We start from the raw sequence: 18,336 nt of genomic DNA on the forward strand, positions 1-18,336 counted from the left end.
CAGCATGCCAGTGCTGCTGAGTGCTATCAGACTTTATTATATTATAAGAGACATGCAATGACACAAACTTGATCTGTGATGTATAAGATCAACTATGTTTTAAGAGTGAACACAGTTGAGGGGGGAAAAGTGAACTAAAACCATCTAAAGTCATTACAGTGCGAATAGATTTTTTTTTCCCACCACAGGAAACAGTTTGGCTCCCTCTTGTGGAACAAAAGTGAAAATGTTTGAATCGTCATTATCATCATCATCGCCATCCCCAGTCAGTCAAACCAGTGATTCCCAACCTTTTTCTTGAGGGATACAAATTTTTAGCATTGTAAATCTATAGGCAACCCCTCCAAATCCTGTATTATTATTATTATTATTATGAATCAAAGAAAGAAAGGAAGAAAAACAACCTCATAACACACTATATGTGAAATACAGTTGTTAGTTTTTTTTTGTTATATTCTAAAACGATCAGTTACACTCCGTCTCAGGGTGTTTGGTGGTCTGGTGTCACTTCAGTTTGCACTTCCCAACTTTCAGTCGCCAGTTTTTCCTCACAAATGATTAATTAAGTGGTTTGCCACGTAATCTAATCATCTAAGCCAAAGATGGAATATGGAGTCAGAAATATAGCTGTCAAACATTATTTGTTCCATATTTTCAAACAGTTCTTTTTAGATGTGAATCTAAAAAGAACTTCAAATGCCAGCGTGCACATTTAAGTCCATATAAAGCAAATGCAATAGTTTACCTCTGAATACATTCAATTTGAGAAATCGGTTGCTCAATACATGTAAAAGAAAGCTTTCTAGAGTTTTTTTCTGATAACAAATACATCGAATGTTGGATCTGGGTGAACTTGTTTCTGTGTTCTAATAAATGAATGAATCAACCTACTTGAATCAGGTTGTGGCGCCTTTCATCACCAGCATGCATGCGCTCCTCTTAAAAAAAAAAAAAAGATTCCAATGGTTCAATTCAAACGTTAATGATTTCCCAGAGTCAAAAGCTGAGATTTTTTATCACCTGGAAGTCACTCATATTTCCCTTTTTCCTGTCTTGGAACTCAAAGAGGACAAACAAAAAAAATAATATTGTTATTAAGACTACAACACACAGTGATGTATTCAGTGCTGCAATTTGAAAATAGGTTATTTTAAATTCTTGTACCTTCCAAAAGTAATTTATTTAAATCAATGAATAATAGGAATTCCTTTAGTGAAGAGTCACATTGTGATCCTGCCTCTGCAGTGATCTCTTTACACTGCAGTTTTACTAACTTTGACCAGGAAAAACAAAAAATGTATGGTAGTAATGTGTTTTTTGTAGCGTGGAGAATTCTTCCCACATTCACTCCGGTTTCTGGTTACGTGAGCTGACATTATAAAGTTTCCTTCTCTGGGAAAAAGGGGAGCATCCGTAAAAGAATCACAGCAAAAACTGGACTATTTACCTCTAAAGTGTTTATTGCTGCTGCACAGTTCTTACAACCTCTGAAACGTCAGCCCTGCCTCTGCTTGTGTCTCGGGTGAGTCTTGCAGAACACGAACAAACGTCCCCGCCGTCGCACGAAGAAGCAGTCCTTGCAGCGCCGCTTTAAGGCGGACTTGGTTTTCATTCCCGCTGAGGGGAGGATGCTGGGAAGAAGGAGCCGACACTGTCCCAGGAGAGATGCTCCATGCCGGGTGGCGGGGGCGATGTGGGCGGAGCCGACACCGGGCCACGACGGGTGGGGTGCGCGAGGGGCGGCGGTGAGCGTGCAGAGACCTCGGTAAGCACCGGACAGACTGAAGCGGCTGATCTGGACCACCGGGCGAGTCAGGGAGGAGGCCAGGAGCTTCAGCAGGAGAGGGGCCATGATGTGAAAGACTGCAGGGAGAGAAAACAAACACATGTTTTTAGAAGGAGGGACTGAAGACACACAAGTACAACACACCTCCTTCACTGGCTTCCTATTGAGAACCTCCTCAATTTTAATGTTCCGGACACAATCCTTTCTGTCTGTTCTCAATTGACCACCTAGTAAAATAAAAAGAAATAAACAAGATAAGTAACATTTCCTTTTAAGTGTAAATACCCCTGCTATGATTGTATAATCAAGTTAGTCCATATGGATTGGCTTAAACATCTGGAAAAAGGTCATTATCCCAAGATCATCCTGTCAAATCCTCAATGTTTACATTTATGAAACCTAGTGTTATGCTGGTTGCAAGTTTTATATGAATATGTCCTATGAAACTCATTTGTGCTGCTGTGTTGTCATTTTCAGGTGCAGTTTATGTCTATTTGCGCACAAATAACATGAATCTGGAGGTATAATGAGTCATCCTTAAACACAATTTGAAGTGAAAGCACTTTGTGACTAGCTGTTGGGTGTAAAAGCAGTTCGATTTACATCCGATTGTTGAATAAAACCAAATATTAAAAAACATGTGACTTCAAGGCTGCTGTGCGACACGCCAAGGAGACTACTGTGACCTGCTTACAACGCGGCTCATACATCAGCCAGTAAGCACTCGATCGGACCTCAAAGTCACAAATGACGATAATAAACCTACCAGAAGTCCCTCGCTGCTTCAAAACATGGGTTTTACGCCTGAATGCTGTGTTTATTCGTAGTAACTCAGCTGCGGCGCTCAGGTTGCTAGTACGGTGTTACGAAAAAACGAGTATCCCTGTTAATTGGTGACCGACTTCCTCCAGCGTCCATCGTTTTTTTTTACAATTTACAATTTACATTTGTAGAGGTCAACAGTCGTTAAAGATATAAGAATAAGAATATTTGTTCAAAAAAGTAATACATGTGAAGGTAAACCATAATAACAAAGATGGGAGAAGAAAGACGGATTTTTCATATCTGCTTTTTACCGCGACGAAGGGCGCCAAAGGACGTTGGTCACCAGTTAACAGGGAAACCAGTTAATCCGAAACACCAGATAAATTAACAACTTCCGGTTTCACTTGTAAATGTTGTCCTTTATTTGGTCTCTCAGGCAGTTTAGCTCTGTAACTTTGGGGAAAGAAAAATGTTCTTTCTGTTTGTATCAAAACTCTATAACGAGAAAGAAAACGTTTATGATAATTCTCGAAAATATAAGGATGTATCAAAAATCTTGCTATTTGTGCACATATACAAGTGGTTGAACCTGGCAGTCTACGTTGAGGGCACAAATTAACTCTCTCTCCAGTCTGGGGAAACGGGTTATTGTAAACATGGCGGCCGCCGTAGGCAGACTTCTGTCCTTCAGTGTAAATGTTCGGACGCTGGTTTCTCCTCTAAGGCTGGCCGCTGTGTCCGCTCATCGGTACAGCATAGAGGTTTGCACCACCGGCGAACCCATCGGCCACACCGGCCAGGTAAGCTCACGGTGAATCCCGCCATTGAAGGCATGAGCCGGCGGCCTAGCGTCAGCTAACCTTAGCCTAGTGTCACGGTAAAGTGCACTGCATCCATTATCGGACATACATTTTGTATCGCTACAATTTACACCTTTCTGCTTCATCAAATATCTCAATTTTATCCAAAGTGAATATAATGCTTTATTATGCGTTTGTTGGCAATAACGAAGGATTTTCAGTTTCATAATGTCAGTTCCTCAACTTGATTCTGCTGTCAGTGTTTGGGTTTTTTCTCCTGCATCCAGATCATAACGGATGTTTTCCTCTCAGGTGTTTGAGGAAAAAGACCCCAGGAGAGCCAGATTCGTTGGCAGGCAGAAAGAGGTAATCACATGACATTATGCCATCCTAAATGTAAATCTTTCTCCCTAATGTACATGTGTTTTTTACAGTGACTGTGAAATTGGCTATCACAATGATGAGTCTCACTGATCGCAGGTATTGACGATGTTTTTTTTTTTTTTTGTTTTTTTACTTTGTTTTTATATTTGGTGTTCAGGTGAATAAAAACTTTGCCATCGAGCTGGTGGCAGAGGAGCCTGTGTCTGAGATCGGGGCCCGAGTGGTGTCTTGCGATGGAGGCGGAGGAGCTTTGGGACACCCCAAAGTCTACATCAACTTGGTATGAGAAGGGACACTCAATGTTTATATTCTAATCTCGTTTGTAATAAAAATCTGAATATATGCTCTGGTAAGTTTATTTTGAAGGCAGAAGATAAACTGACATGTGTTGCTAAAGAGCGGTGAATTCCAAGTAGTATTTCCTATAGTAAAAGGTATGAAAACACACATTTAAAGCAGTGAATAAAGTGCTAACGATTCACACGATGATGGTTATTGCACTAGATTATTGCGTCATCCTCATACCTGACAATGCTGCAGTTGAGAATTTTGCATTAGATAATAACTGAAATTGAACAATGTCTTCCTGCGCAAATGCTCAGTTTTGCGTACTAACTACCAACTGTAGGAAAACCATTTTAAAATGAAACATCCACAATGTTTGAATCACACACATATAAGGTTGTTTTTAAAAAAAAAAAAAAAGAAAAGTACCAAAGCCTTCAGAAATCGTAGAATCTAAAATGTATTTATGTCAATTACCAAATCTAATGAGCAGAAGGGGAATGCCCATCCAATCAGCTCTAAGGCAGCATTTCCTCTACATTAACACAGTATTGTTGCTCAGCTGGATTTTGTTTTGGTCTTTAAATTGCTGTTTAAAAACTCCTGACGATGTGAAAACTTCCACCTTCTATTCTTCACTCTTTCTGTCTCCAGGATAAAGAGACTAAAGTGGGCACGTGCGGCTACTGCGGCTTACAGTTCAAGCAGAAGCACCATCACTGAAACATCACGTCTGTCTCTGCTGCTCCGTGTAAATCACCATATTGGTCAATAAATTATGTTTCATCTGTGTGAGAGTGATTTCTTTTTTTTCTCTAATCTTGTCGAAACATGGCAGCAGAGTGTTTGGACTTGGCCCGTCGACTGCGGTGAAAGACCTCAGACACTTTCGATTTTGTTGTCGCTTCACGTAACCCTAAGGAGACAGACGTGATTGTCAGGAGAATTTCCTGATATATCATTGTCCAGGAGTTTGTCAAACTGTGAAGTCGGACAACGCCATCTTGAAGGCTGGATTGTTTTGAGAAAGATCCACCTGCTTCCTGCACTGTAGACTCTGAAGGTTACAAACAGTAGCACAGAGGTTCCAACACAGGTCATCCTTGGAACTCAGACTGCAAAATTACACATCATTATTTTTGAGACAAAAACAAGATTTCCTTAACTGATCATCACAAATAACCTGCAATTGAAATTTATATATATTTAAGTGAGTGTTATAGACTGTTCATATTTTAGTTTGATGTCTGGAGCCTTGACATCACATCTCCTAAAGCTGTTTCTCGCTGCCGCAGATGACGTGAGCTAAACTATGTTGCAAATTTCATTTCTTTTTTGTCTGAAAAAAACAGAAAATGTCCACAACCTGCATTCATCTGAAACACGTCAGATTCCAAATAGTCCATTCCAATATGTTTGCAGACGACCATGTTGTTTTCTCCTGCTTCCACTTAATCATTTATTCACATAAACATCCCACCTGATATTTCATCTGTTCTTTCCATGAACCCCGACTTCACTTTTATACAACTGCAGAATGAAAAAAGTGGAGGATTGAACATCTGAATGAAGGTATTTTCTTGGAATAACTCAAAGTTCAAAGGTCAGTGTAACTTCCTGTTTTGAAAACAGTCCTGACATTTTATCTGGAGCATCTTCACGCCTGCCACTCGACTCTAAAGTGTCAGAAAGAAAGAGCAAAAGGAAAAACTGCTTCTGCTGCTCAAACATCAGCAAAGATTTCTCTTCATCAGCAGTTTTTAGCTGCGTGGCTTCATAGCAGCTTCAGATTCTGCTGCCTGGAGGATAAACCTGATCAGATGTTAGTGTTGAAGGGACTCTACTGTTTCACTCTTTTCTTTTCTTTTTGACCTGATACACAGATGATAGATAGATAGATAGATAGATAGATTATAGAGGATTACTATTAAAGGACGAAGTCTCCACTCATGAATGTATTTAGTTTTCCAAGCTGCTGAAATGTGCTTGAATGTTTTTTTCACTTTCGTTTCAGAACCTGTGTGAGTCAGTTTCACCCAGCAACACTCACTTTGAATTGTCATTGTTTCAGATGCAGGTTCACGCCTCATTTTCCTCCTTTATTTGTTTTTCTTCCTGCTTCTTCTCCACACGAAGATAAAGACTGGATAGGTCACAATGAAGCTCTTTGTGGCTCTCTTCCTGCTGAGAATCCCCAGCGTGGCTCCAGGTAGCTTTCCTATGTTTTTACATCTATTCAATAATCATTAGAAAATGCCTTTTTTTTCTTTCTTCATTGTGCTTTTCTTTCTCTGTCTGTAAACAGTTGAAGCTCCCGTTTGATATTTTAATTCTTTTAACAGTCACAGCAGAACAAAATCAGCTTTTATCCATCTCATCAAGTGTTTATAATCCAACTAACTGTAGAAAAGAGCGAACAGATGCACTTTGAATGAGGTGTAACCAGGTTTTAAAGCAAATAAAGTCAAATAAATTCAAGACTTTCAAAATGAAAAGGAAGTTGTCTCTGGATATGATTTGTAGTTTAAAACAGAGACCTTCATTAAAGTGAAATAACCAACAAGATGAGAGAAAAAGTTTGGTTTTGTTGAACATTTTGAAAAATAAAATGTTTTATTTGTGATTGTAATGATGTTTGAGTATAACTATTGTTCACTGATTTTAAATCTGCACTTGATCTTTTTCTTACAGTGATTCACTCTCTGAAGTTTTTCCAAACTTCATCCTCTGAAGTACCAAACTTTCCAGAGTTTGTTGCTGTTACTTTAGTTGATGAAGTTCAGATTGATCACTATGACAGCAACACGAGGAGAGCAGTGCCCAAACAGGACTGGATGAACAAAATCACAGAAGATGATCCAAATGTCTGGGAGAAGGAAACTGAGAGGTTGGAGGGACATGAGCAAATTGACAAAGGAAACATTGAGCTCCTGAAGAAGCGCTTCAACCAAACTGAAGGTTTGTTTGAACTTTCTCTTTTTTCCTGACACTGTCTTCACTGTGTTGACTGTTGTTCTGCATGTAGTGAGTTTAGTGTGGACATGTTGACACCTTGTAAATGTTGGTTTCAGATGACAGATTCAGTCATTTAGCAGCTTGACTTCTTCTTCTGTTCTCCAGCTCACATCCACTATCTGGATGAAGTTCACTTGATCACAATGTGTCGGTGCTTCGACAAACACTCTTGTCCATTGAACTCAATTATTGACTCAGCCAACTCACTTTATTCAAGTTCAAACACACATGAAATGATAGTTGAAGTGTTTTAATCAAACTTTGATAGTTTCTTCTGTTAAAATGAAGAAAATTCTGACTCCTGGAACTTTTTTATTATTTCTCTTTCTATTGGTCCACACGATCTCTATGGTTTGTTTTAGCTCCAAATATTGTTGTAGGAATAATATAAAATGTCATTTTTACATTGAAACAAACTGTATTCATTCAGAAATGTGAGAGCTGCTTTGTGAATTTCAAAGAAATATTTCTCAGAATGAACTTTTTTCAGGTTTGGAATTTTTTTTTATTTTTTTATTTTTTTTTAAATTTCTTTTTTCGCCCTTGTCCTGTTCGGCAGCTTGGGCCAACAATATGATGTGATTGAGAGCCTTCGGAGTCAGAACAGTTTTTGGTCTTGCAACAGGGAGAGACCTGGAGTCTCCTCCTGTTGCCTTCTCCGTCAGAAGTTGGCATGGCTGCCGTACACGACCGGGGGGGAACGCTCAAAGAGAGAGAGAAGAGAAGAGAGAGAAGAAAGTTGAGGGGGGAGGGGGGAGGGGGGAAGGGGATAACATACAATATCCTTGTTGTGCTACATATATTATTTGCAGTTATCACACTGATCCAAATACTTTACAACTGTTATTAGATTAAACCAGCCTGAGCAGCTCTATCTAGACAGTAAGATGATTTCCTAGATTAAACCAGCCTGAGCAGCTCTGTCTAGACAGTAAGATGATTTCCTAGATTAAACCAGCCTGAGCAGCTCTGTCTACACAGTAAGATGATTTCCTAGATTAAACCAGCCTCAGCAGCTCTATCTAGACAGTAACATGAAGCAGGAACATGAATTAACAAAGAGGAACATGACTTTGAGTGTTTGAGCAAATGATGACAGAGAACAAGCAACTTCAGAAGCACCTTTCGTGAGGAGTGGAAGTGTGTGTGTGTGTGTGTGTGTGTGTGTGTGTGTGTGTGTGTGTGTGTGTGTGTGTGTGTGTGTGTGTGTGTGTGTGTGTGTGTGTGTGTGTGTGTGTGTGTGTGGCTTGTCCACTGGGTATGTCCGGAACTGTTGTGGGGGGACCTGTAGCGACACCCCGGGGTCCGAGGCCATCTGGCCCGGACACCGCCACCCCGGCAGATGGCAGCCCCCAGGCCCGGGGAGACCCCAGCGAACCACCCCACAGAGCCACGCCCTCGCCCAAAAAGCACCCGACGGAGAATGCAGAGAGGAATCCCCCCCAGGCAAGAGGGGCCCACAAGAGAAGGATTAAGGGCACAGGGCCCCAGGCCCCGACCCAAGCCGCCAAGCCGAGAAAAGGCTGGAGCAGGGCCCCCGGGCCGAGCGGGCCGAGAGCCCCCCCAACCCCGGCGGCGAGTCCCGCCGCACCCCCGGGAACAGGCCCATCCACCGCCCCCCCCCCCCCAACCCGGCAAGGCAGAGACGGCCCCAGCCGCCGCGCCCCGGACCAGCCCCGCCCCCAGACCCAGGAAAGCGAAGGCCCGCGCCGGCCCCGGTCGGAGGACAGTCAACTCTACACCCCCAGGAGCCTCATATCCCACCCACCCCATGATTCTCCCCCCCGATCTTGATTGAAAAAACCCAACCCCCGACCCACCCCCCCACAGACACCCACCCCCGACATAGACACAGACACAGACACAGACTCACACACACACACACACACTCACACACTCGGGAGGGGGGGGGGGGGGAGTGATGACTCGCCCCCCAGGCCGCCGGCCGGGCCCCCACCCGGCCACCGCGGTATCCCAACCTCCACCAATCCAACAGCAAATGGAGAAGGAGCACCGCACCCCAGCCCCCCCACGAGCGCCACGCCCGAGGGAGCGCGCCCCCCGCATTCCAGCCGCACTCACCCCGGGCCGGGGCGGGACCCCAGCGGGAGGTGCTGGGGGGAGCCACGTCTCCCGCCCTTCCCCTGCCCTATATGTGTGTTGGATGTATGTAAGGGTGTGTCTTTGTGTTTTGAAGAGGTGGATGCAATGTGTGTGTCTATGGTGCGGTTTAAAATTGGGGGGTAGCAGGGCCCGGGCGTTCTGCGGCTTACCCCCTCAAGATCCTGCGTGACTAAGTGTGGTTAAAATTGTGGGTGGTGCAAAGTCGGGGGAGGACCCAGACCGCAGTTAAGTAGCCCGGACCTCCCACCTAGACACCGCCCCACTGTTCCCTATTGTGGAGTAATATAAGGTGAGGTAAGGCAGGGAGGGTTCTGAGGGAGGGGGTCCCCCCGTCGCTAGGACCTTGGCCCAGCTGGACCCCCCGCGCTGCCCCACCCCACCCCCGAGCGGCCGGCCTAGGACCCGGGGAGCCACCCCCCCCCCCCCCCCCCCCCCAACAAGGCGCTGTAAGGGGACCCGGGCAGGGAGCCCCCACCCCACCCAACGGCCAGACAGCAGAGTCTGAGACCCGCAGGGCCCAGTGCGAGCCCAGCCGGAGGCCAGTGGCCAGGGCACCCCCCCTCATTCGCCCACACACACACAGCCCCACACCCCAACACACACACACACACACACACACACACACACACACACACACACACACACATCAGGCCCTGGAGGTCACTCTCAGTCAACCGTCCATCCAGAACCCGGAGCCCCCCCGTCCCCCGCTAACCCCAATCCGGGAACGAGGCAGACCCGGAGCGCGGCAGCAGGGACCAACCCGCCCCACCGGGGGAGGGGGCCAGAGGGAGGACCCACCCCCAGCGCCGCAGCGGGCACCCCCACCGGAAAGGGGGAGGCCCCGCACCCCCAGGGCCCGGACGCCCCGCCCCACAACCCCCCCCCAGCCGACACCCCAGCGGGCGCACCCCCGGCCCAGAGCAACGCTTAGGGAAACCAGGAGCATGCAGGACTAATTTTTTTCTCTTTTAATTTCTGTGAGATCTCCGAACATGCAAAGTGAAGGTGAGACTGGAATAGGGTGGCCCAGGCATAACGATAAATCTTCACAAATCTTTTGCCAGAACGTTTGGACTGCCGTACACAGCCAAAGTGCGTGTAAATAGGTATTGGGGAGATCACCTGTGCAGTTTGAACATATGTTAGTAGGAGTGAGCCCCATCTTGAACATCCTTTGTCCTGTGTAATGAACTCTGTGAAGGACCTTGTATTGTATGAGCTGTACTGTATATTGGGGTTTTTGCTCATTTTGAATGTATTTGTACAGATTTCTGACCAAAACGTTGGGTCTCTGTTGATGTTGAGATCTTCTTCTCATTTGAAGGTGGGAAGGGATATTGAGATATTTGAACCTGACAGGATTGAGATAATTTTAGAAAGAGGTTTAAGTGCTGAGATCTTCAGGAGATTTGTCACTGTCTGAGGTAAGTTCAGGTTAATCTGTTCTAGTTTGAACTTAGTTTGTATTTTTGACTTAAGCTGAAGATATTCCAGATAGTTGTTTTGACTGATGCCATATGTTTCTATTAGCTCATTAAATGGAATAAAAGAGTTATTGGAGATAAGTTGTTCTAAGTGTCTTATTCCTTTATTTTGCCATCTTGGGAAGTTTATTGGTTTCTTTCTTTGCAGGATGTCGGGATTGTTCCAGATGGGTGTGAGTTTGCAGGGAATGAGTGGAGATCCATTCATTTTAAGAAATTCCCACCAAGCTGTCAGCGATGTGTTTATATTGATGCTTTTAAAGCAGCTGTGCTTTTTGATGACATGACTGAAGAAGGGAAGATCTCTGACTTGGAGATTTTCACAGAATGTTTTTTCAATGTCTAGCCAGCCTTCATCTAAGGGTTTCTGATTGATCCATTTTACAACATAAAGTAGTTTATTGGCCAGATAATAATTATAAAAATGTGGGAGTTCTAAGCCACCTTGGTCCTTGGTGTTCTGTAGTGTTTTTAAACTTATACGTGATGGTTTGTTTTTCCATAAGAAGTTTGAGACATGAGAATCAAGAGTGTTAAACCAGGTTTTTGGTGGTTTTGCTGGGATCATTGAGAAGATGTAGTTAATTTTAGGCAAGACCATCAATTTGATTGTTGCTACTCTCCCCATAAGTGAAATTCGGAGTGTCCTCCATCGAGTGAGGTCCTCCTCCAATGTTTTAATAAGGAGGGTGTAGTTTAAGTGTACCAAGTCTGAGAGTTTGGCTGAGACGTTAATGCCGAGATATTTGATGTTCCCTGGTTTTAGTGGGGTGTTAGGTGTGTGCTGAAATGTAGAGTTGATAGGCAAGACGACTGATTTGTTCCAATTTATAGAATATTCTGAGATTGAGGAGAATCTGTCTATTAACCCTATTGTTTCTGGAAGAGAGGTCTGTGCGTTTTGCAGGAAAATTAGCACATCATCTGCATAGAGACATATTTTATGTGTTACATTTGCTGTTTGTATTCCTTTTATGTTATTGTTCTGTTTGATGGCTGCTGCTAGTGGTTCGATAAAGATTGCAAAGAGAGATGGTGAGAGTGGACACCCCTGTCTGGTGCCTCTCTCAAGATTGAACCTTGAGGACATTTGGTCATTGGTTTTAACACAGGCACTGGGTGAGGTATACAGTATTTTTATCCAGGAGAGGTAATTTTCTCTAAATCCAAATTTCCGTAGTGTAGCAAGTAGAAATTTCCAATTTACCCTATCAAAGGCTTTTTCTGCATCTAAGGAGGTGATAATGGCTTTTTGTTTATTGTGGTGGCAGTGGTCTATAAGATTAATTAATCTACGTGTATTGTTAGTGGAGTGTCGTCCTTTAATAAACCCAGTTTGATCTGGGTGTATGATGTGGGGTGTGATTTTTTCCAGTCTGCTTGCTAATGTTTTACTAATTATTTTAAGATCTACATTGATTAGTGATATCGGCCGATAGCTAGATGGTAGTGTGGGATCTTTATCCGGTTTTAGAAGAAGACTGATATTTGCACAGTTCATATGTTGGGGGAGAGTTGAAGATTCTTTAATTTCCTCAATTATTCTGAAAAAAATAGGTGAGAGTAAAGACCATAATTCTTTGTAAAATTCAGTGGGGTATCCATCAGGTCCTGGAGCTTTACCATCAGGCATGTGCTGGAGAGCTTCCTGTAGTTCTTCAACTGAGATGGAAGCTTCTAGACCTTGGATCTGTTCTTCTTTTAATTTTGGCAGGTCAACTGTGCTCAGAAAGCTCTCTATTTCAGATTGTGAAGGGTCAATTTGTGAAGAGTAAAGTTTTTTGTAAAATTCTCTGAAGGTATTGTTTATTTCTTGTGGGTTAAAAGTGATTTTACCATTTTGAGTTTGGACTGAGGGGATTGTACATTTTTCTTTATTTCGTTTTAACTGATTGGCTAAAAGTTTGCTGGATTTATTACCATGTTCAAAGTTCTCCCAACGTAGTCTCTGCAGTTGAAATTGTGTTTTATGTTCAATTATTTTGTTCAACTCTATTTTAAATTTTCTTAGTTCCATTAATAGGCTGTCGTCTTTGCAGGCAGCATGAGCTGTCTCCATGGTTTTGATTTTATCTTCCAGTTCTTTCTCCTTTATCTTTTCCCTCTTTTCTTGAAAGTAAAACGACTGCGAGTCTCTGCTGACAGTTCAGTTCAGCAGTATAAACAAACACTTTATCCACTGAAAATCAGCATCTTGTGACCTGAAATCAGAGTTTTTAATCCTTTGTGTGTGTGTGTGTGTGTGTGTGTGTGTGTGTGTGTGTGTGTGTGTGTGTGTGTGTGTGTCGGTCTCTCAGGTCTCCACATTGTCCAGTGGATGTCTGGCTGTGAATGGGACGATGAAACTGATGAAGTGAACGGATTTAATCAACACGGTTATGATGGAGAAGATTTCATATCTTTTGACCTGAAGACGGAGACATGGATCGCTCCAAGACCACAAGCTGTCATCACCAAACACAAGTTGGACAATAACGAAGCTTTGACAATGTATCTTAAACACTACTACACCACAGAATGTCCTGATTGGTTGAAGAAGTTTGTGAACTATGGGAAGAGCTCATTTAAGAGAAAAGGTAAAATCACATCACCTGCTGCAGTTTTATTCACCAAACAGTTTTTATCTTCCTCTTTTGTTTCTCTCTCATGCCTACACAATATTTACCTGCAGCTTTCTCTTCATGTTTTATTTCCTCTCTGTGCTTTCATTTTCTCTTCCTCTCTGTCCTTTCTGATCTGTCTCTCACCATCTTCTCTCCTCTCTCCATCTTTATTGTCCTCTTTAACTCCACATTATTTCCCTCATCACACTTTACATGGCACATTTATTAACAGCTGCACTGAATTCCATCACAGCCACAGGACAGGAGAGAGGAACTGTGATGTTTTCCAGGTGAGAATCAAATAAAGTGTGAGGTGTCTTCCTGATTGTTCTCCAGAGCGTCCCTCAGTGTCTCTCCTCCAGAAGACTCCCTCCTCTCCGGTCATCTGCCACGCTACAGGTTTCTACCCTGACAGGGCCAACTTGTTCTGGAAGAAAGACGACAAGGAGCTCCATGAGGAGGTGGTCAGAGGAGAGATCCTCCCCAACAATGATGGAACCTTCCAGATGAGCGTTGATCTGGATGTTTCATCAGTCAAAGCTGAAGACTGGGGGAGGTACAACTGTGTGTTTCATCTGGCTGGAGTTAAAGAGGACGTCCACACAACACTGGACAAACGTGTCATCCTGTCCAACCGGCGCAGTGGTGAGAGACACATTCATTCACATTACTCACACTTTTTTCACTTTTACGCTGATTTAGAATGTGATTCTCTCCATTTGTCACATTGTGAGATGTTACGGATCATTTAGTGGTTCACTAGTGACATCAAATGTGAATGGAGACAAAACAAGGTGACACTGTGTGGTTTTATCTGCAGGGTTTCCCACTGCTGCTGTTGTTGCTGTTGGACTGCTCCTCCTGGCAGGCTGCATCATTGGACTCGTCCTCTGGAGGAGAAACAGTCACGGTAAAGAAGAAACACTCATTTCCTCATGAATAGATTTTCAGAGGAAGCTGATTTCTGGAGCCATCAGTTGTCAGAGTGACACATCAAGTTTAGTTTTAGTCCTCCAGACTGTAATGGAGCTAAATGAATCTTCAGCTGTTTGTTTTCACATCTTATGAAGGATTTTAGTCACTATTCTGAAGATGTTGCAGAAGTTTTTCAAAACCAAAGAAAGTCGTTTCAGGAAGTAAATAAACAGCTCAGTGACGCCTGTTGACCTCTGCTTAAACTCTGAATAAAACTCTTTATCTTCCTGTTTTCCAGGGTTCAGACGCACTAACAGTGAGTACTTTACTATTCTCTTGAAGATTTTAAATTCAGCAAACAGCTTGACAGAAATGACTGAGAACAAGTTTTCCTCTGACACATTAAACTTTGTTTTCCAGCCTCTGAAAGTCCATCTTGATCAGCAGATCCAGTCGTAAGGAAAGTGAGTACATGAAGTGAAGAGATCTCATAAATCAGCCCGTTGTCTCCAACACTACAGTCTAACTCCAAATCTGACTCGTCAATAACATCTAATGTTTGATTTGAAGACTTGTGACACATTTCTCTCTGTTTGATCTGCTGTGTTTACAGAAAAATGACACAATTGTAGAGTTTGGATTCAAAGATGAAGGCTGGATTGTAATCAGACTAACAGATTTATTATTTGTCTTGACAGCGGACCAGTGAGGAGCAAACCATGTTAGAAACCAGATAGCAAAAGGAGCATTAAGTGTCTACCTCTGATGAACATTGAAGGTTGAAAAACTATTTCAGTGGAAATCCCATTGTTTTTATCTTTTTATTCTGGTGAAGGTTATATATTTATTTTATCTATTTAGAAATCACTGCAGTCACACGTGTTACATGTACATAAAGAGTGGGTCTATGAAACTTATTGCTTTTTCAGTTGTCGGTGTGCGCTATGATTATGATTCATCGCTTGTACATTTTAAGGATTGTAGGAAAATAAAGGGCTTCCGGATTCATAACATCAGAAACCATATAGCAAAATGAGCATTAAGTGTCTACCTCTTATGAACATTTAAGGTTGAAAAACTATTTTAATGGAAATCACATTGTTTTTATGTGATTTGAGTTTTTTGTCTTTGAGCCTCATGAACACTGCCCACCTGTATTCCTGCTTCATCCATACATGGACATGCAATGTAGTGTCCTTGGACTGTTCCATTCATGCTGATGCTGTTGTCCAGCTGTGTGAGCAGATGTTTTGGAGAGAGAAAGTCCTGCAGCAGCTTTCAGAGACCAAAGATTTGGGGAGAGAACCAAACCAAAGGCTCTTTTCCTTCATTATGTTCAACATTTGTGTCAATAATGATCATTTTGGAGATTTTATTAAACTCAGAAGTTCAATTGGTTTAACACAGTTAATGCAGGCATTTTCCAGTGTCACCATTTAAAAATGTGTTTAATCTGGTTTTCTGGTGAAAGTGTTTTTTAATTAATTTAGAAATCACTGCAGTCACACGTATTTACTTGTTGAATAGATTAATATTGAATGTATAAAACTTTTGATATCTATATATAGTGTTTTTTTAGGATGTGAGACTTCTTTTGTACATATTACAGATTTAAGAAAGCCGATTGAAAGACAAAACTAAGATGAATTCCCCTGAAACTTTTATTCCGAAACACAATAATTCAGGATGAACATGAACTAATGCTAATAAAGTGTATTGATGATGCATCCAGGTGAATTAAAAGTGTTGATGAGGATAGTCTCTGTGTTTGAGTCCAAAATACCAGCATATAACAGTCTGCTGAATCCCGAGTGTGTGAGTCCTCCAGGAACCAGTAAATATTTTACCAGGAGGATTCAAAGTTTCTCTGCCTGTCACCACCTGTCCTTGGGAAAAATTTCGCTCTCCGCTGGATTGATCACTTTCTTCATTTTGTCGGTTTAAAAAAATTATGACAGTACAAATGTTGTTTAAGTATTCATTTTTAGTAACAAACACTTTTCTCACGATGAATCTGATTTAATGACCAAAACCTTCACTCTGCTTAAACAAATATGAGACTTGTGACCATTAGTGATCTAACGTCAGACAAATTAAACTTCTCTCAATATATACAGCTGTGGGACATTTATCATCACGCAATGTGTGGAAGGGCTCTGATACTATATCTCAGCTGTCATTGGTTGTTTTCTGGTTGTTGGTTGTTTTCCAGAAACAATACTTGTTTCTTGAACTTCCTTCACTGTAACACGGTGTTGCAGGTAAAGTGTCCGGCAGTGCTGCTGTGACAGTGGAAGACGTTTCCTACTGCTGCAGCGCCGCCTGCTGGTATAAAAGCTGTATAGCTATCAACACTGGCGCTGCAAACCAGTCAGCCTGCAGGTAAATGGAGCTGAGGGCAGACTCAGACACACTGATGTTAAACTGTTCAAAGAAAAACGTTTTAAAAAAACAAATACTGTGTCACGAGATTTCACCGTTAAAGCTTTTTCTTTGCTCTGACGACGGACTGGAAGGTGCTTCCGGTCGGGCTACTTCCGGTACGGCTGAAATTCGTTTCGCTGCAGCGTCTTCATAGCTATACAGCTTTCATGCCAGCAGGCGGCGCTGCAGCAACTCTGTCATTTCAAGCTGACGTTGCAGCTGATAGTGAAGATTTTACAGTGAATATTGAATATTCTTTGTTAAAGTTTGATATTCTGTGTTACGTTAGTTTAGTGATGCAGAAAGCAGGACTGTTTGTCCTTCAGTAATTAGACGGATCCCACTGAAAAGCTGATCATCCATCACTGTGCAGCTGGAAAGTTTCTATGAAAGAAAGTTTCATGATTCGTTTCATCAACACATTTCCAAGAAGTTTTTGTAGAAATATGCAAACGACTTTGACTGGAGGTCTAAAATGTTCCTGAAAGTCTGAGCAGCAACAAGGCGTCTGATTGGCTTAGAGATCCTGTACCATCAGTCAGCTGTAAATAAAACGACCACACTCAACAACTCACCATCTGATGGTCACTGCGTGTTCAAACGTTTCATCATTTTGTCACGTCTTACTCTACTGTATATCATTCCTCTCTCAGCTTGAGAACAAGAGATTTCATTATTGAATTGAGCATTATTGCTTTAGTGAGAAGGTTTTGGTTCCAGTCTGAGCCTTTCTCTGTGGGGAGTTTGCAAGTTCTCCCTGTGCATATGAGGATTTTCTGCAGGTTCTCCAGTTTCTTGCCACAATCCAAAACATCTATTTGATTATGAGGTGGTGATAATAAATGGCCTGTAGACGTCAGCATGTGTGTTTGTCCTGTGATGAACTGGATGAAGTGTCATGGAGGATGGATGATTGAAGTCTTCACTTCTCCTGAGACGATTTGATCCTTTTCAAGACACCTGAGTTTAATCTCATCTGTGGTTGGCCACACTGCATCCACTTCTGTATAATGAGCAGAATGACTCATTGAATGGAAAAAGACTTGTATATTTAATGTAAAAGAAGTCATGAGGTGGAGTATATATCTATACGGGAAGCAACAAATCATCAGAAGAATATTGACACTGACAACAAAGGAAACAAAAACAAGCAAATGTCAGAATTATTCCAAGACATTATGACTAATTTATAAACCACACAGCATTTCTGTACTAATAGCAGATAGTTTGACTAAATGTGGTGAAATAAATGATTTCATATGGTGCTGTTGCTTGTTGATTCAGATTCTGGTGTTGACTTTATTTGTGAGTTTGGAGTGGAACACGACTGAAGCTTTACTGTTGAACACCTTCAATTGGGTTCCATATCTTTCATTAGAGGAATGTGGCCAAACAAGAAAGAGGGAGCCATGGCCAGGAGGACAGATAACATCATCTGCAATGTTATGTACACGTAACAGATCAGTTTGCCACTGAAAGGCCCGGCCGGTATTTTAACCCACAACCTTCTCACTGTGAGGCGAGAGCACTAACCACTGCTCCACTGTGCGACCTGCTACTGACTCCTGCGGTGGTAAACGTCAATGATAATGAGGTGACGGTCCATGTGAAGCTGCAGTTTCTCCTGTGTTCAGTCTGTGTCACTCCACAAGTCATCAGCAGGGTTTGAAGGACGACACCTGACCAAGTGAGTTTAAGTTGGTTTGAGGTGATAATAGTCACACTGTGGCTGGCTGCATTGTGAAGAA

At 42.5% G+C, this 18,336-nt stretch overlaps 3 protein-coding genes across 4 annotated transcripts; 2 read left to right on the plus strand and 1 right to left on the minus strand.

The window, feature by feature from the left end:
- Positions 1-1,475: 1,475 nt before the first annotated feature.
- On the minus strand, positions 1,476-2,645 carry mrpl36 (mitochondrial ribosomal protein L36). The gene is made up of 2 exons (XM_080484668.1): positions 2,553-2,645; positions 1,476-1,863 (listed from the first exon to the last, which is right to left on the minus strand). The coding sequence occupies exon 2, from the start codon at positions 1,850-1,852 to the stop codon at positions 1,496-1,498; it is 357 nt and encodes a 118-aa protein (XP_080340794.1). The 5' UTR covers positions 1,853-1,863; positions 2,553-2,645; the 3' UTR covers positions 1,476-1,495.
- A 541-nt stretch (positions 2,646-3,186) lies between these two features.
- On the plus strand, positions 3,187-4,812 carry ndufs6 (NADH:ubiquinone oxidoreductase subunit S6). Its single transcript, XM_080484360.1, has 4 exons — positions 3,187-3,351; positions 3,664-3,717; positions 3,893-4,015; positions 4,675-4,812. The coding sequence occupies exons 1-4, from the start codon at positions 3,208-3,210 to the stop codon at positions 4,741-4,743; spliced, it is 390 nt and encodes a 129-aa protein (XP_080340486.1). The 5' UTR covers positions 3,187-3,207; the 3' UTR covers positions 4,744-4,812.
- Positions 4,813-6,125: 1,313 nt separating this feature from the next.
- Positions 6,126-16,125, plus strand: LOC308123203 (class I histocompatibility antigen, F10 alpha chain-like). Of its 2 annotated transcripts, XM_080485556.1 has the most exons (8): positions 6,126-6,229; positions 6,712-6,978; positions 12,944-13,222; positions 13,586-13,894; positions 14,070-14,159; positions 14,463-14,480; positions 14,585-14,628; positions 14,863-16,125. In XM_080485556.1, the coding sequence occupies exons 1-7, from the start codon at positions 6,178-6,180 to the stop codon at positions 14,602-14,604; spliced, it is 1,035 nt and encodes a 344-aa protein (XP_080341682.1). In that variant the 5' UTR covers positions 6,126-6,177; the 3' UTR covers positions 14,605-14,628; positions 14,863-16,125. The 2 variants fall into 2 exon arrangements, with proteins under 2 accessions (XP_080341682.1, XP_080341683.1); XM_080485557.1 differs by having other exon boundaries at positions 6,148-6,229; positions 14,585-15,920.
- Positions 16,126-18,336: the final 2,211 nt, after the last annotated feature.

This window comes from Lipophrys pholis (assembly GCF_963383615.2).
Source record: "Lipophrys pholis genome assembly, chromosome: 17".
Taxonomy (NCBI): Eukaryota; Metazoa; Chordata; class Actinopteri; order Blenniiformes; family Blenniidae; genus Lipophrys; species Lipophrys pholis.

Excerpts from the sequence above, each read along its gene's own strand:
- LOC308123203 (XM_080485556.1), top strand. The coding sequence starts at position 6,178 with ATGAAGCTCTTTGTGGCTCTCTTCCTGCTGAGAATCCCCAGCGTGGCT. Across the intron at positions 6,230-6,711 it reads AATCCCCAGCGTGGCTCCAG|TGATTCACTCTCTGAAGTTT; the intron begins GTAGCTTTCCTA and ends TTTTTCTTACAG. Across the intron at positions 13,895-14,069 it reads CCTGTCCAACCGGCGCAGTG|GGTTTCCCACTGCTGCTGTT; the intron begins GTGAGAGACACA and ends TTTTATCTGCAG.
- ndufs6 (XM_080484360.1), top strand. The coding sequence starts at position 3,208 with ATGGCGGCCGCCGTAGGCAGACTTCTGTCCTTCAGTGTAAATGTTCGG. Across the intron at positions 3,352-3,663 it reads CCATCGGCCACACCGGCCAG|GTGTTTGAGGAAAAAGACCC; the intron begins GTAAGCTCACGG and ends TTTTCCTCTCAG. Across the intron at positions 3,718-3,892 it reads TCGTTGGCAGGCAGAAAGAG|GTGAATAAAAACTTTGCCAT; the intron begins GTAATCACATGA and ends TTTGGTGTTCAG.
- mrpl36 (XM_080484668.1), bottom strand. The coding sequence starts at position 1,852 with ATGGCCCCTCTCCTGCTGAAGCTCCTGGCCTCCTCCCTGACTCGCCCG.